Raw genomic sequence first — 18,164 nt, 5'->3', positions numbered from 1 at the left:
TAAATTTTTTATTTTAAGTGACTTTCGATAAACTCCTCGGACTCCGGATTGAAATTGTTTGAACGTGTTTCCTTCGTTTGTTTGATATTTATAAATCAAAATTTGAAACATCATCAATTTCACTTACAAAATCCTTGAGAAACTGAAACAAGCCACTCCGTGGATGTCGATTTGTAGAAGTTTCCGAGCTTGATGAGTCTTGAAACAGGCGATTTATCGTATTTAAATACTACTACCAAACCGGACCGGACCGAATATGACTTTCAACTCAGTTTCATAAGAAGTCTATTTACTCGATCTTCTATATTCACAAATATATTCATATATTTCACAGAACACATTGAAATCTACTTACTAAAACGTTTTTGGGTGTGTGTGTGGTAGAGAATTTTTGATATTGAAAAAAATAGTAGAGACTCGTTTTTCCAGTTTTCCAACTTTTGATAAAAAGTTTTTAAACTATTTACACTATAAAAAAAATCTTTTCACAGAAGAGATTAATTTTGAACCGTTCAAAGAGAAAACAATTTTTCTCACTTTCATTACCATTTCCTGAACTCAAGCAATTACAAAAAAATTATAATAAAATTTCATTTGAATTTCTTAGACAACCAAAAAGATCTTATACAGTTGATTAAATGTTCTGAAATTTTTGAGGCATCGTAAATGATTCCTAAACTATTTCGTTTACGAAATTGCTGAATATTTTTTTAGTTTATTTAACCAATTAGTAACGTCTATGAAAAATGTTCTATAAGTCAGTCAGGCGTATCTGACACTTCGTATATATAATCTTCGTCCTCGCACTCAACGCACATACTACTGATGGTGTCTGCCGCAGTAGCACACGAAACGTTCGAAACATTCGACCACGCCCTACCAAACCACATTTTGTTCTCTCTTATCATAACTCTGGCCCTGAAAACCTGTGTTGCCATATTCTATCAATTACTTCTATATCGTGGACTGTTGAAAAAATAAGGTGAATGTTTAAATTTTTTGGGCTACGTACATTCGACTAGCAATTTTTCCATTTTCTTGTTGTTGGTGAGAGGCATAGAAGTTAGAAATGTTTTGCGTGATCGGCGATTTTCTGCTATGGAAAAAAATGGATCAAAGAGTATGCATCAAATTAAAAAAAAATGGAATTAAGTGCCCAAAAAAATACTTGAAAAGGTGACAGTGGCATACGGTGACTGTACTCTGAGTCAGAAAAATGTTTACGGGTGGTACAAGCTTTTCAAAGAAGGTCGAGAAAATAATATTAATGACGACGCTCGCCCTGGACGCCCCAGCATATCAAAAACCGATGAAAATGTTGAGAAAGTGAAAAATATTGTTATGGAGAATCGTCGAATCACTATTGGAGAAGTTGCTGAGGATGTCGACATATCGGTTGGCCTATGCCATACATTTTTTTCGGAGAAGTTTGGTACGAAGCGTGTGGCAACAAAGTTTGTTCCAACATTGCATAAAAATCGTCGTATGAGCATCACTCAAGAATAGGCTTGTTTCATGATTTTTGGTTTATAATTCACTTGATAGAAATTTTAAATTGAAAAACAGTGCACTTTGTTTAATCTCTCTAAATACCGTAGTATTCCCATAATTAATTATTAGAAATCGAATGTGATAGGGTGGTGACGTCACGGCCCTATTCCCGCTTCTTGTTCAATTGACCAATAGAAACAATAGAAATCAACATTGCCAAATAGTAAAATTTACGGAGCCTATAATTATAATTTTAATTATGAAAGTGTATATAAACCCCTTACCGTTTCCATTAATGGAAAATTCCCCATATGGAGTAAATGTACACGAAAAATCATGTTTGGAAAAAAGTTCTATATCTAGAATCACTACACAAAGTCGATAGATCACAAAATATTTACCTAAACTATGATTTTATGTATTATTTAATAATATACAGTTATGAAAATCAAAAAATATAGCAAACTGGATTAAATAATCATTTCAAATATCCAATTTATTCGACAATCCTCAATCTGTACAACTGCAATTCATTACAATAAAAATGATTCCTACATATATACCTCTTTCTAATATAGCTACTAAATTCAAGCGTTATATGCTCGCTTGGATAATCTGTTGAATCTTCCAAAACTTGAGAGGAAGGTTGAATGAGGTCAAGTATAGACAGAATTGATTGTACTCGAACTGATCCAACAAAAGCTTTTGAGGTAATACCATTAATCATATGATAAAATTTAATGATGTAAAATTTATCATACTTTCAGCAACAGTATTAACTCCAGATAATACTTTCTGTGGAGAATACTTGAAGTTGAAATGAAAAACTGTGTCATCAAATTCAATATTTTCGTTTCCCTTTCATTTATAGTCACTTATCAAATGATTTCTATAAAATATTGGAAGAGTAGAAGGATTGTATTTCTTTCTTTTCAATACTTTCACCCAATTTTTTTCTCATCATTTTATCATTTGGGAACCTAAACTCATTATATGAAATAACTCATCTATAAACCAATGCGCTTTCTGTTTTCTTGTGCCTTTCCGCACAATTAAAATCAACACAAGAATGCACCATATTAATATTTAAATATATCTCTAAAACACTTTTAAAATACCTACACACAAACTAAACTCGATGAAAAAATGAATTATTCCTACGCGACCTGTCAGCTAAGAAAAAATTGAAACTCAATGTTGCAAAAATAAGCAGAATGGATCAGATATGACATACATTTTCAATGCCGAATAAACCAATAAATTGTGATATGGGTACTCCATTTTCCTGAGAAAATTAACAATCAATTAAAATTTTCTGTAATTATTCATTCAGTTTTTTCAAGAATAATGCCAGCAAACAAATAAATATACAATAATAAGATCGCTCGAATCCACGAATGAATGGACAATAATATTTGCCTTGATAACTGATATAGTACCTACAAGAAAATATGATTCTAAATAGAATTAAACGAGCTGTATTTTCAAATGGTTTTCGAATGCTCATGAACCCTAATAAAATAAATCAATTATGCATTCATGTCAACCACCAGAAATAAGAAATTCAACGTTACTGGTATAGTAACCATATTGTCATCCAATCAGCCAGTGTATGCGACAATGTGCTCTTTCTAATGTCAACGGTTTCCACAAACTTCGTATTTTTGTTAAAATAATTTCAAAATGAATGTTGAGCCTAGTTTTGGGTAAATTTTCGTTATGTGGACACCCGGCGATTTTGAAAAAATTTTTGACTGTACTTACGTATTTTGATGCGTAGATTATGAATCCGAAAGAAAAAAGCGGCGCTCTCCCTTATTTAAAAAGTTACGGCCCTTCAAATTTCAGAAAAGGGCAACTTTTCAGCCTTCTTTTTCACTAAATAAACTATTTAAAAAAACAAGCATTTATTCACTAGGTCACCTTTTTACCTTATTCCTCCTTCTTTAACACTTTTCGCTTCAATAATCAACATTTTTCTTATAAAAAACTTAATTTAAAAACGAATGCTTCTCCTGGTGACATTATTCTATTTTTAGGTTAGTTACTAGTGACATTTCAGAAAAAAGCGGTTGGTATTTGCCGTCGCCTACTATTTCAAATTCGTAATACACCACCAAAAACCAATTTACGATATAAAGAATGAAGGTAAAAAACATTTGAATTACTTCAGGAATATGGACTGCATCAGTCGTACCAACCATATCATTAACCTTAAAAACGTAAAATACAGTGATATGTAACCAAAAAGCAGCTCCGTACATTTTTTAACATTTTTATAAGAAAAATGTTGATTATTGAAGTGAAAAGTGTTAAAGAAGGAAGAATAAGGTGTAAAGGGGACCTAGTGATTAGATGCTTGTGTTTTTAAATAGTTTATTTTGTGAAAAAGAAGGCTGAAAAGTTGCCCTTTTCTGAACTTTGAAGGGCCATAACTTTTTAAATAAGGGAGAGCGCCGCTTTTTTCTTTCGGATTCGTAATCTACGCATCAAAATACGTAAGTACAGTCAAAAATTTTTTCAAAATCGCCGGGTGTCCACATAACGAAAATTTACCTCATTTTCCATAGCATGAAACAAGCCATTGTTGAATGACGTCAACGGCGATCCATATTTGCCTACGGTCAAAACTGGCGAGGAATCATGGGTTATGACATCGAAATCAAAGTCCAATCAATCACGGCAAGTTCGATCAAATGTCAAGGTTTTGGTCAGTGTTTTCTTTGATTACCGTAGCGTAGGACAGTAGTTCTTGCCACACGGTTATATGGTCAATAAAGAGTATTATCTTGAAATTATACACCGCTTACGAGAAGCAATACGAAGAAAACCTTCAGTATTGTAGAAAAACAATTCATGGCTTTTGCGTCACGATAATGCACCAGCTCACTCGTCATTGCTTGTTCGTATTTTTTGGCCAAAAAACAACACCCTAATCATGCATCAGCCACAGTATTCATCAGATATGGTACTCAGCGACTTTTTTTCTGTTCCTAAGATTGAAGAGACCTCACGAAAGAAGATAAAAACCAAATCGAGATCAAGGACATACCAAAAAGTGCATTTCAGAACTTTTTCGAGGATTGAAACAAACGCTGACACAAGTGTATTATATCTGAAAGGGACTACTTTGAAGGGAACAAAATAGAAATTGATGAATAAAAAATTTTTTTTTAGCATAATGAAAATTCACCTTATTTTTTAAACGGACAGCTTATTTGAAATTCATAGTTTGAACTTGTCAACCATCGAAAAAATCGTCAACATTTCAGCAGATTTTCCAAAATACAAAATATCTGAAATAACTTCCGAATATTTTTGTAGAACTCTTCAAAATGAATCAGTCACTTTGAAATATCCAGTCAACTTGGAATTTCTAGGGTATCTCCCATAGGTACTATCGAAACAGAAGTGCATAAAACTGAAATTCTTTTTTTTTGTCGAAACTTCCACCCGCTTCGAGCTCATTTTTTTAAGAACGAAACACAAGCATTACAGGAAAATCCTCAAGGCGATCGTAGAGCGGTGGCTGTGCGAAAGTAGTGACTCACATTGAATTTGAATCGCTGAAAGATTAAATCCATTTGGAAAAACGTTCTCAGAAAGTTTATTCCATATAAACAAAGTTCTCCAAATGAACAAGTTTTTACACAGTGAAGTTCGTGGTATACTGAGTTGAACCTCAAAACGATGAGCAGTCACAGTCTGTCACGTATTTCTGATATGTACCGCTCTTGGTGGAATCAAATGTGCCAAGTCACTTGACTACTTCCCGTGACAGTATCTATAGAAGAGAGTCAAATCTCCAACCTTTCTTCGATGTTCCAGATTGCCAAGGTTGCACGTGATGTTCGCGTCTCCAACCAGACAGATAGTTTTTTTCTGGATAGAATCCAGCAGCTTCAGTGTATGTTTGGGGACGGAGCTCCCTGAGAATATTACTCCAAAGAAGGTCTGATTTGAGCTTCATAAAGCATCAAAAGTTGCTGAGGTGTGTACAGTTATCTGATTGGGAACAGAGTTCCAAGCTTTTGAGAAGCAGCCTTCACAATTTTAGCGACATGATTGTGCCAAGACATATTGGTGTCCATTTTGACCCCCAAAAACGTTTTGAAGCAGAAAGCGGAATGGTCTGTTCTGGCATTTTCACATCCGGTTCGGAAACATTTATCATTTTAGAGAAAACCGATGACTGGGTTTTTGTGGCATTGAATTGACTCTGTTTATTTTCACCCCAATTCGAAATCACTTCTAGATTGAAGCTCTTGCTACTGGTGAAAATGTACATCCGCAGCCGATGTCCTGGAATCCAAATATAATGACGAGACAAGTGTACTGTCATCAGCAAGCATTATATTGGATTATTAGTTTTTTTTCAATTAGTCGTTGATATACAATAAAAAGAGGGTTGGAGACAATATGGATCCCTGGGGAACATCAACGTTGTTGGTGAAAGTATTCGAGAGATATTCATCGACGGCCACTTGCAGGGAACGTTCTTCCAGGAAGCTGAAGAGCCATACACAAAAATGATCCGACAAACCATAGCATCGAATTTTGGCCAGCAAACCATCATGCCACACACAGTCAAAGGCCTTAGAAATATCAAGCGCAATAGCTCATGACTCTCCATGTTTCTCGATAGCGTTATTCTAAATATGGGTGACATACGAAAGAAGGTCGCCTGTTGATCTTTGTTTCCGGAAGCCATATTGATGATCGCTCAAGATGTTGAAGCCTTCTACATATTAGAGAATATGGTAGTTTACGGCTTTCTCTATGATTTTTATACCACCGATAGCAAAGCGACTAGTCTATTGTTATTGTTCTCGCCTTTCTTTTATTTTTAGTTAAGGACAGTCCGGCAACATAGTATTCTTCGGCTGACCAGAGAGTGGGAAAACAATTCAATGATAGAATATATTAACATCAATGCACATCGGGTTTACATTCCTCGACGGTTTTCTTTATTTTTTATGAGTTATTGCAAAATCTCGACAACCGTGCTAGGTTCGGCTAGCTGGTCCTTTCGATTTTAAGAAATTGTGGAATTGCTTATATTTCCTTAGCCCAACTTTCCTTTCCAACCAACTTTACCTAGTGAACACAGTTGGACCGACAAGCCAAGGAAAAGTATCAACAACCAAATCTCAATCTGTGAGTATAATTTTCAATTTCACAAATTTCCAACTGAGCTAAGAGGGAAAAGTTTTCTTTCTCTTTTTGGGAATAGGCTGCACGCGAGCAATGTTTCAAGAAGAAGGAAAAACCCCTTTCTTGTAAAGGTTGAAAAGTCTGCAAAATACTGATGCTAGTTCATTTGCGCACTTTTTAAGTAGGATGACGGGCACTTCATCAGGACCAAACACCTTGTTGATATTAGGCTGTTTCAAAATTCGCCAGACTAGACGCTGTCGAAAACTAATTTCCGGCAATGTGAATTCTAGTGTGGAAATATTGGGAGGTGCCTTTCGCAGAAAATCGACTGTGTAGTGAGACGCAAATTGTTCAGCTAGTTTTAAAAAAAATCTGTTTTTCCGTTAACCAGCTGTCACACCCCTACGAACGACAAACTTCGGAAGCTATTAGATTTGCCTGGCTTTTCTATGGTGTTGTTGTAATTAAACCATCCGCTTGTGTTAGTGGTGGAATTGTGGATTTTGTAAAGTTCTGATTAAAGGCTTTAGCTACTGACCAGAAGTATTTAGACCCATTGGGATTGGCAAGCAGTTTATCCCTAATTCTCTGATTGTGAAGTTCTTTGCTTTCATTTATCCTAAGTTGGCAGCTGTTGTGAGCAATAACAAACCTAATACAGTTTTCGTCATTGGGATTTTAGCGCCACTGCCGTTAGGCGAGATTTTTGGAGGCGACAGCTTGCTCGAAATTTTTGTTGAACCAAGGTTTGCCGTTAGAAGGTCGTTCTATCATCCATGGATGATAGAATAATTTTCGTGACTTCAGAAGCACAAGTTGATGGATATTTAGAGCTGAAACAAACATCTAGCCAGGGGAAATTTCGTAAATGGTCTTGAAGACCCTTATTGCATTCGGCTGAGCTGTAATGCCAAACTTTGCCTGGCTTAGATTGTTTCCCAACATTTATCGGTAATTCACTCAACACTGAATTGAGTTTGTGGTCAGAAGATCTCAATGGAGACCTTACGGTGACTGAGTAAATTTATGGATTGGCTGTTAGGTATAAATCCAGCAGACTAGCATATTCTCCATCACGGTCAGGAATCCTGGTCTTTATCAAGACTTTATCACGGGCTCAATAAATGGTTAAAATTTCAGACATAATACTAATTAAGTTTTTTCTTCTTCATAAATAAAAATAAAATAAATACAAGGTTACTTAATAGCGGGGAAATATGGGAGGAGATCCCATTTGCTACTGGCAATCCTCTGTCTTTTGAAAGTTATCTTTGACAATACCTCTATGGATGATAGATAAAGAAAGACAGGTGTATAGACAGAAAAAAGACAGATGATAGAATCTACACAAAAAAATAATATTTTTAGATTCTGAACTCTCTCCAATGCTAATTGGGGAGACCCCTCATCACTTCAGGTTCTGTGTCTGGTTCATGTTTCGTCTGGAGCTGAAGAACCTTGAAAGTATCTACATATTTTGGGATGATTGTCGTCTTTGAAGTTTGTGGTTTGATTATTACTTATATTCACCATCGTATGGGTAACAGTTCATTGTAGTGACGGAGCTTGTCTGAAAGTGTCACAAATGTTTGAAGGTAGGTTTATCTCCTTTGAGATTCCAAAATGTAATCAAAAATAAAAATGTACGAAGAAAAAAATTTCTGAATTTGAAGGTCGGAGCTGTTGTTACTTAATTATTCATAGAATGATTACACAAATTAACAAAGACATTTGAAATATTGTCTGTGAATAGATGTCTGTTTATCCACTATGAAATTAAGGGAGCATGATTGTTTTACTTACGATTTGGAATGAATGCCATTGCAGCGCCACATATCATCTCCAGAGCCCCAACCGTCCGTCTATACCATTTTGATGGGATCTTGAAATCCATCATTTCGGAGAATGGGAATACTTTGGCATATTTCACGTATTCCTTTCTCTGAAAATATGAAAACAAATATCACCTGTTATGTTTCAAAAATATATTTTGTACTGAGGAAGCTACAGTGTTAGCGAAACGCAATGTTTGTGAAATAATTATTATTATGGTTATTCTCAATTTATCGATCTACAATAAAAATATAGACCAATGAAGGATCGTGTACGATATCATACAATATCTTTGTTAAATCCTCTCAATTCAATTTTCTATTTGTTGAAGATACGTTGTTGAAGTGAGCATTGAAGAGTTCAGAGAAACTGCACGTCTTCAGATTTTCAATAGACGGATTCACTCATTTATATATACTGAAAAAGTTGACATATTTGTCAAATCTTTGAAGTCAATATTGTTTTTTGTTGAACTAAGCAAGAATTGAATTCATAGACCAACGTTAAGTTTTATTTGAATTTTGCCAAATATTTTCTAATCGTTTTTATTGCGAATTAAAAAAGAAGCATGTAGAAAGATGTAAAAGGACAAAGAACTCAAAAATTTAAAGATTCAGAATAGCCTGGCTTGACATTTAAGAAGTTCCAATTTGAATTATTTCACATAGAATTATGAATACTCTGACCCATTATTTGATGAAACTTAAAATTCAATGACCTTTATTCTTGACCTTTACTCAAGACGCATTTCAATACACAGTTGTTACTTCGGTTGCACGTGTTTCTCCATATGGAATGGCTTAGAAGTTCTATATTACTGACTGGTTCAGTTTGAAGACACTACTGTGTAGTGTACCGCGTTTTGAGTGAAATAATGTTCTAAATTATTCCCCGAAATAAAATAATACCGGCCGCCGCTGGTCTTCGTCAATCAACTATGACTTGACCACTTGGCTAAGGTCGCGCCTAACTCGACTTGCCCTTCTCTAGATGTCGCGTCGCTTCGAGAGGCTTTCAGAGACTTCCATTACGATATATAAATACAACCAACAAGCAGATTGGGAAAGTCTAGTTGAAAATGCGGTATGAAGTAATCTAATGAGACGATAGACATTTGAGAATTTCTCTGGAGTTTCAAGTAAAGTGTGTGTGTTGTATTGTACGAGTAGCAGTGAAATGAAATTGCATTAAATTGTACATTGTGGACAATTATTGTCAAACCCACAGGGAAAACGTGACAATAATATGAAATACGTCTTGAGTACAATTCATACTATGAAAGTTATTAAATTAAGGTCATAGAATTTAATGGCCTACATTGCAAATGAACGTTTCAGTTGGTAAATCTGCTATTTTTTCAAGGACAAAACACAAGCACTACAGGAAAAAAGGCGCTCCCAGAGCGGTGCCTGTGCGAAACTAGCGATTCATATTGGATTTGAATCAATGGGGATTGAGTTCATTCAGAAAAACCAGGCATTTGGCAATGATAGTGTTGATGAACGCACTATTCGACTTTGGTTTGCGAAATTTTGTCCCTGAAATTTCAGTCTCAAAGATGAGCCCCGAAGTGGTCGACCTACAGAAATCCAGAACGAGGTTTTGATAACCCTGGTGGAGACTAACCCATCGCAAACGGTGTGTGGGATGGCGGAAGAATTGGGCGTTAGCTCTCATGCGATTTTTATGGTTCAAAACGCATTGGAAAGGTCAAAAACCTCGAAAAGTGGGTACACCATGATTTGAACGTTCGACAGAAGTTGTCATGTTTAGAGGTCTGTTCTTCATTGCGTTTGCGCAACCCAAACCACATGAGGCGTTCAGGAAAATGGTTGGACACCGATGAGCCACCTAAGAACTTCACAAAGGCGAAAATTCACCAAAAATGATCATATTCACTGTATTCCTGTATTTACTGTATACCGTTCCGCAACCGGGTTGAACGAAGCCTGAGAACGCGGTTTAAATGCTGAAGGAATTAATCGACATGGATTACGTTGGCAAACGTGGCCTGATTCAAATGGCGCTTATTTCGATTGAATTTAATACGTATTCACGGACAGAAAACAAACTAATGCCTTTCAAATTTTGAACAGGACGAGATATCAGAGTCGGAAAAAATTACGTGAAAAAATATAATTTTGGTACTTTGCGATCACCGCTCTGTTCACTACTCTTTCATTTTTGGAAGTCGGGTTAGCCATTCCCCAAAAAAAAAGTTTTTCAAAACTCAAAACTCAGTTTCAATAAATGTTCCAAATGATTACCAACTGACAATAATGAAATCTCATTTCCTACATTATGAAATTTTCCATGAGTAATTTCATTGCATCGTACACTTGTGTACGTGTATCGTACACTTCTGATGTCATGCATCCCCTCAAAAATATCTATAGGCGTCATTTCAGGTAATCTAGTCTGCTCCTCTAATGGGCCACGAGTGCTTGTCTACCGGTTTGGATAATTGACGAACCCAAATGTTTTGAAAGTGGCTATATGACAATTATCCAAACCGGTGGATAGGCAAATGTGCTTTCTCAAAATGACCTGCTAGATTATCCAATATGACGCTTTTAAATTTTTTTGGAGATTCGTGAAATCTAAAGTACACAACCGCAGTCTATTTCAAAGATCATAATTGGAATAGGAGGTGATCCTAACGAAATTACCCAAGAATGATGAACATTTTGACATATTAACTGGAATGACTTTAGAATACAGTTTTTTTTTCAAATAATGACATTTGCCTATCGCTTTTTTGCAGATCCTCAAAAATAATATAAAAGTGCTAATTACTCATTATCGGCTGATTCGATTTCCAACAATGAAAAATAGTTAAGTTGATAATTGAATGCATATCAATCCTCCCCCCATTCCATTTGAAAAGAATCTTAGTGTCGTTCTCTAGGCGACAAGCGATGCAACAAAAAAACTAAAAATGATACCTTTTTACGTTAATTTTGTCCGACCTTAATATCTTATCCTTTTCGAAAGTCAAGAACGCAGGAACTATTTACGTCCGGATTGTATAAAACAAAGTGACCTATCATATTCCAAATTTGCGACATTATCTTGAAATGACAAAATGTTTATCTAAGGCGGTGCCAGAACTTTTTGGCTCGATCATTTTGATGGAACGCTATGAATGTTATACGAGTTCCATTTTCAAGATTTCTTGAATTTTTCGTTATACAATTTCTTGCTTTCTCTGAATTAATCCCATAATTCAATTCATTCATTATCTTGGGGACGGAATCGGGTCAGTGTAAAATCTGGACCGCTGAAACAAACGCTATGTGCATCTATCGTCTAGGTAAGTGACCAGTGTTCGAGCAGAGTTTTCCTCGACATGTGAAGATGATCACTTGGTGATCGAAACACGTATTGAGGTATTAAAATAACGGTTTGGTATTGGGAAAAAACTCCAGTAATATTCATTACTACACCAAAGGTTCCAAACAGTGCATCACAAGACGTTTTCTGCTAAATCCACTGCAGTGCTAGAGAATCGCACGTTTGAAAAGTATTGAGATCTCTTTTGCCATTCGTAGAGAGATGGCAATTACAAACACATATCAAACCTAAGTTGAACCCATATTCAAACCTCCGGTCCATTTTACATAGTATATTTTCTTTTTTTGGGAAAGAAAGTTATTGGCTTTCTACTACTCCATCTTGTTACAAAAAACAAGGATGAGGGAATCTTCCAAGGAAAGGAAGGAAGTAATCAATTTTAAAATAAGTAACTCTATACATGGATGTGTAGATCATGCAAAGAAGTAACTTTCATACACAAACTGAAAGAAAGTCCTCCTGAAACAGCTACTTTCATATAAACATTGAATTACACGAAAGAAAAAAATTCTTTCGAAACAAATACTTCTATATGAACACTGAATTATTCAGAAGATACTTCTCTCTACTCAGTTTGTATTTTGAACATTTGATGTGAAATAAAAATCAGATATCATTCACATGAGTTCTACTTTAAATGAATAGTAATAAATTGCACTTACATGGAACACTGTCACCCTCACTGGTATACACCGATGTATATTTCGTGACATTAAAAATCATAATTCATGAATGAATTGTGTGTATTTTGTATAATGTTATCCAATTTAGTACTGAAGAGCCTTAAGGCAAGTGTCTTACGGCGAAACATCGATGTCTACCAGTGAGGATGACAGTGTTCCATGTAAGTGCAATTTGTTATCATTCATTTAAAGTAGAACTCCTGTGAATGATATCTGATTTTTATTCCATAACGAATACAAACTGAGAAGAGGAAAGTATCTTCTGTATAATTCAGTGTTCATATAGAAGTATTTGTTTCGAAAGAATTTTTTTCTTTCGTATAATTCAATGTTTATATGAAAGTAGATGTTTCAGGAGGACTTTCTTTCAGTTTGTGTCTGAAAGTTATTCCTTTGCATGATCTACACATCCATGTATAGAGTTACTCATTTTAAAATTGATTACTTCCTTCCTTTCCTTGGAAGATTCCCTCATCCTTGTTTTTTGTATCAAGATGGAGTAGTAGAAAGCCAAAAACTTTCTTTCCTAAAAATTAATCACTCCTAAAAATATAACCCCTTCAATTCTAATATATTTTCTTGTGGTAGGGTTGTTCCTGATCCTGAACTTTGAGGTGAAAACTCGCCAAATACTGTTGTCACCAATATTCATATAATTTTCAACATTTTGGGAGAAGAGTTTTTTTAAAACTTGGGAAGAATCATGACGATCGAAACATCATACGATGAACTGCTAGAACGAATTGATCACAGTTATTAGTTAACCGTAACCTTCAAAAGACACGTATACAAATTATCAGCTCTAGGACTATTATTTTATGGGATAGAACATTTTGAGTGCAGCAACTTTTATTGGTTTGAAGAAAATAGATGAAAAGGATTTTCGTGTGTTAATAAAGTATTGCTTTTTGGCGAGAAAAATATAGTTGAAGCCAAGGCTTGGCTTGGTGAACATTATTCGGACTTTGCACCAGGAAAATCAACCGTTGATAACTGCTTTGCTAAGTTTAAACGAGGTGCAATAAGCACCGAGGATGATATACTAAATGGACGTCCCAAACGTTATTGAAGCATTTGAAGGACGTAATCGCGGAAAAAAGGCCTCAGTTAATAAAAATAAAGTTATGTTCCATCAAGACAGTACACAGTGTCATAAATCAATGAAAACGATGGCAAAATTGCATGAATTAGGCTTCGAATAGCTTTCGCATCCTCCGTATTCTCCAGATCTGGCCCCAGCAGCTTTTTTCTGTTCTTAGACCTCAAGAGAATGCTCGCTGAAAAGAAATTTAGCGCCGATGAAGAATTAATCGTCGAAACTGAAGGCTATTTTGAAGCTACTGAATAATAAAATCAAATTGTATAAAAAAATTTTTTCTATGTTAAACTGCGAACTTTTTATTCCAACTGTAAAGAGGCATCTGATGATTATAGAACCGTAGTATCAGTGAAATTGGTCTTATTTCAACTTTAGATAGATTTAATCCTGTCAGCTGTTCGTCAATATTGAAAGAAATATTTTGGTTGCTCGTTTGGTTGAATAGAATCGATAGATTGAGGAAAAAGTTGCAAGATTTGAGCTCGATATATCTTTTTGTCGAATGCTTTAGGACAAAAAATTTATTCGAAATGAAATAAATCAAACAATCAACTTTCAAGTTGGGCGTGTGAACTAAATTTATGAAAGTTGTTTTTTTGTCCATATCCAGTTAATTATTAACTTATTTTATAATCACCGCTTCCAAAATTATCTCCTCTTAATATTATCTCAAACATTTTGATGAAGAATACTCACCTGGTCAGTTGAACAGATTTCAGTCACGTGTTTCACATTCTCAAAATATTGAGAGATGTTTATGGGATCATGAAAAACAATTTTGAACACAGTTGCTGTGCAATTCATCTTGCATTTCTCATCTCATGACATCAAGAAAACATCTCTTTAAAATTTCAGATATACTGCATGGTCATTTCATACATCCCATATATTCAAATGGTTTGATTTTTCTTTCGATCTTAATCTTAATTTATCGTTATTTTTAATATTACTATAACTGTACACCTAACATTCTTACATTTAATAGTAATTTAATTCTCAAATCTGAGAAAACAACAGATGCTTTTGTAATTTCGATTCCAAACCACGTATTCATTCTATAGTGATTTAATTCTCAAATCTGAGAAAACAACAGCTGTTTTCGTTAATTTCGATTCTAAAACACGTATTCTGAAATTATTACTTCACACAAGCCTTTTCAAAAATGTTTTTTCAACAATAACATTACAATTTTTCAAAATGAGTTGACCCTTTCGGCATTTGAAACTTCTCTGAATATTCTTTCGAATAATATAATCTGACTCATCACTGAAATGCGTTTTTCCTAATTACTGGCACAGTTTGAAAATTTTCGCCTTGCAAATAACATGACGTAAATCCGCATCGAGCACAATAAAATAATTTCTCCGCACATTTAAAAATATTTGCAACAACCTAGCCAGGCATTCGGCCAAAAGTTTTGAATTCTCTCATATGAGTATTGTGTAATAAAAAGTTCAAAAAAACAAATAATGAACAACTCCAATATTAATTAAAAGCTCACCAGATCTTTGTGTAAATCCTTTGAAAGCACACTAGATATTTTAATCAAACCCACAAAAATGAAAAACAAACCCAGCAAAATCGATAGCGACCTCAGAACAATTGAACCCATCTTTTGATTGTTCATTTTTATATACTATTATTCACGTATCACTGATAACACATATTTTCAAATTTATTCAAAAAGTTAGTCCTTTCTTTCAGTTAAACCCAGTTACAATTCAGTTTGTTTTTTGGATACGCGGCATCTCCATTTTGAACGTCGCGACGCTTTGAGAAATCAATATTCCGCGCGTTTCTGTCTACTAACAGTTCTAAAAATATTACGCGCCATTTTTCAATTTAACCGATGAAGAGCGGAACTTTATATTTCATATAAATTATTTATAATTTGAGATTTATTGAGCTAACGTTTTGTTTAGAAGAGTGTCTGCAAGTCGATTAATACAATGTATTGAATACATAAACTTTATATTATTTGAAAATAATTCGAAATTGATATAACTAATGGGGCATAATTACGTTTGCCTTCAATTTATACCCCATTTTGATGTCTGATCTAGTCACCGTGAAGCAAGTCAACAAATCGTGGGTTGCCATTGTATATAGATTAAAATCATTTCAATAATTTAAGTTCAAAATGTCGTATAAACTTCACAATTCAGTTGGACGGGTTATTCAATAGTGAACTATTCATAGGGTGAAAAGAAAACGTAAAAAATAAGAAAAAAAATATGAACCAACCATCAAATACTTCAAGGAGAAATATAAAATTAATGGTGGAATAAAAGTAATTGGTGGCCAAAGAACAATTTCCGAATATTTTGTTAATTTTGTCCAACAGTTCAAAATTTCTATGAAAACTGTAAAATGTATCTCTCTTGAGATCATAAAATATCCAGTTAGGTGGTTATTTTTTATTTCGAGCTCTTGGCCCATCATCAGTATGGTGCGGCCAAGTGTAAGGATGGCAACAGTTGGTTACCAAAAGAAAGAAAAACAAATGCACGGATCCACCAGCAGGAGCATGCCGCACATTTGTGGTTTCAGTTAATAGATCTTGTGTTGACAAGAAAACTATCGAAATCACCACGGAGACAGCTATAGCTACCCGCGTGACATCTGGATCCATTTCGAAACGCGTGTCTATGGTTTGCCAGTTTCTTGAGTGCTATGTCCGATTATTAACTTCTGTATCTGTATCAAGTCACTGAATAACCTTCATATTTGTATTATTTCCTGGACCCGGATGTCACGCAGGTAGCTATAGATGCCATATTGGTGATTTTGATAGTTTTCTTGTAAACACAAGATCTATTAACTGAAACCACAAATGTGAGGCTGGCTCCTGCTGGTGGATCCGTGCATTTGTTTTTTTTTTTTGGTAACCAAGGTGTCGGATATAATTCAACGCCCTTCGTGGTATTAGCCAGAGAAGTAGTTGTTTTCTAATAGGTGTCAATCAATTACCCTACAGTGTAGGGAGTTGAGACTGGCCTGAACGAATTGTTCTTTTAGATGATTTGATTTATTGAGTATCAATGATTTGCGCAGTATATATTTTTCGTTAGTTCAATCCCTCTCAATGTATGGAAATCTAGGATGGGGTGGGGTCAATAGTACAACTGTACAACCGCTTATGGTACTACAGAAACAATTTCTCAAAATTATCTACAATTTGAATTTTCGTTTCCCATCGGCACAAATATTTCAATATTGTGATCCTTTCAAACATTTATTAATATTTATATTTCACAACAGAAATAAGTTCATAAATCATCAACTTTGATATGAAACCCGAATTAAAGCGAGTAATTTAGGTATACCGAAAATGAACAAAGCTATTGGACAAAGATTAATTACATATATTGGACTCAAATTATACAATCTTGTTCCAGATCATATAAAAACGGAATATGTGTTTAAGTTATTCAAAATTTCAGTGATGGAATGGCTCAAAAATGAAAATATAACATTACTATGAACAAATTCTATTGAATTAATGTCTCAATTTTCATATATATTTATCATCACTACCTAGCATTTTGAATACTTTCAATTTAAAACGAGTATGTATTATATATTGTAACATTCATATTTTTATTTGTTTACACATTTGAATTTTTACGTTTTTTATGTTCTACTATATGTTCATTTACATGTTTAGAGATTTTATACTTTTGATTTTATATTTGATGTGTCTTTTTCATATTATTCACTACTTTTTGGTAAAAAAAATAATATCAATATTGTTAATACTATTTAGTATTTCAAAATACATTATATTTTAACCATCTTCATCACAGTCGAATATTTTTGGTCGTTGCTGTATCGTTTGATGGAAAGCTCAAAAGAAACAAAATAGGGAGCACGCATATGCCTCATTTTTAAAATATTTTGATATCAACAAGTATATTATCCTAATGAAGCTTTAATTTATAAATAAAACTTCAATTTCTTCATAATGCAAATGTGAAAATACAGAATTTTTAATCCTACTGAAAAAGGTGCCCCTGTTGTGATCGGATGGAATGTGCCAGAATTTCTTTTATGTTTAATAATCAATGAGAATATTGTCCTTTCTTTTGACATCCTGTACATTTCAATAATTTTGTTGTAAGTTTTTCATTAAAGTTCTTCGTCCTAATCGAATAAACCATGTTTAGAAGCGAGCAACGCTATTATCCAGAAATCTCCAGCAAGTCATTAGTCGGTGATGCTAACATCAGTGAACTGTCACTAAAATTACATTGTTTTGTGATATAAATGCTTAGTAAATTCATTGAACTACTTGGGGGATATAGTGCATTTCTGGAAAGTGTATGGAAAAAGCCTTGATTTAGATTTCAGCTTACATCATTATTGAATGAACACTATAAATAACAAAATTATTTGAAGGTGGTTGACAATGTTTCGTGGTGCATTTCAATAGTTCGGACTTCCATTGTTTAATGTGATATAAATTGATTTGAAATGCCAGAAATGGCATTACTCCAAAGTGATGGTGGAACAGTATTTAGCTAGAAGACAGCAAGAGCTCCACAAGG

General features: G+C 34.3%; 1 protein-coding gene across 2 annotated transcripts in view; it reads right to left on the bottom strand.

Moving 5' to 3' along the window:
• The window catches only part of LOC111502735 (novel acetylcholine receptor chaperone), a 34,262-nt gene extending 18,855 nt beyond the window's left edge, over positions 1 to 15,407 (bottom strand). Inside the window, exons 1-2 of one of the 2 annotated variants that reach the window (XM_023156892.2) lie at positions 15,119 to 15,407; positions 8,452 to 8,590 (exon numbers count right to left, since the gene is read on the bottom strand). In XM_023156892.2, coding sequence (XP_023012660.1) covers positions 8,452 to 8,590; positions 15,119 to 15,244 — 265 coding nt within the window. In that variant the 5' untranslated portion in view covers positions 15,245 to 15,407. Of the gene's footprint in view, positions 1 to 8,451; positions 8,591 to 14,313; positions 14,929 to 15,118 lie in introns of those variants that run through there. The other variant, XM_074183697.1, reaches the window with a different exon arrangement.
• Between the last annotated feature and the right edge of the window lie 2,757 nt (positions 15,408 to 18,164).

This window comes from Leptinotarsa decemlineata, unplaced genomic scaffold (assembly GCF_025532065.1).
Source record: "Leptinotarsa decemlineata unplaced genomic scaffold, Ldec_3_MD MMD2_tig00026340_RagTag_RagTag, whole genome shotgun sequence".
NCBI classification, from domain to species: domain Eukaryota; kingdom Metazoa; phylum Arthropoda; class Insecta; order Coleoptera; family Chrysomelidae; genus Leptinotarsa; species Leptinotarsa decemlineata.
Note: the sequence above shows the minus strand (reverse complement) of the source record. Positions and strands in the feature narration are given on the sequence as shown.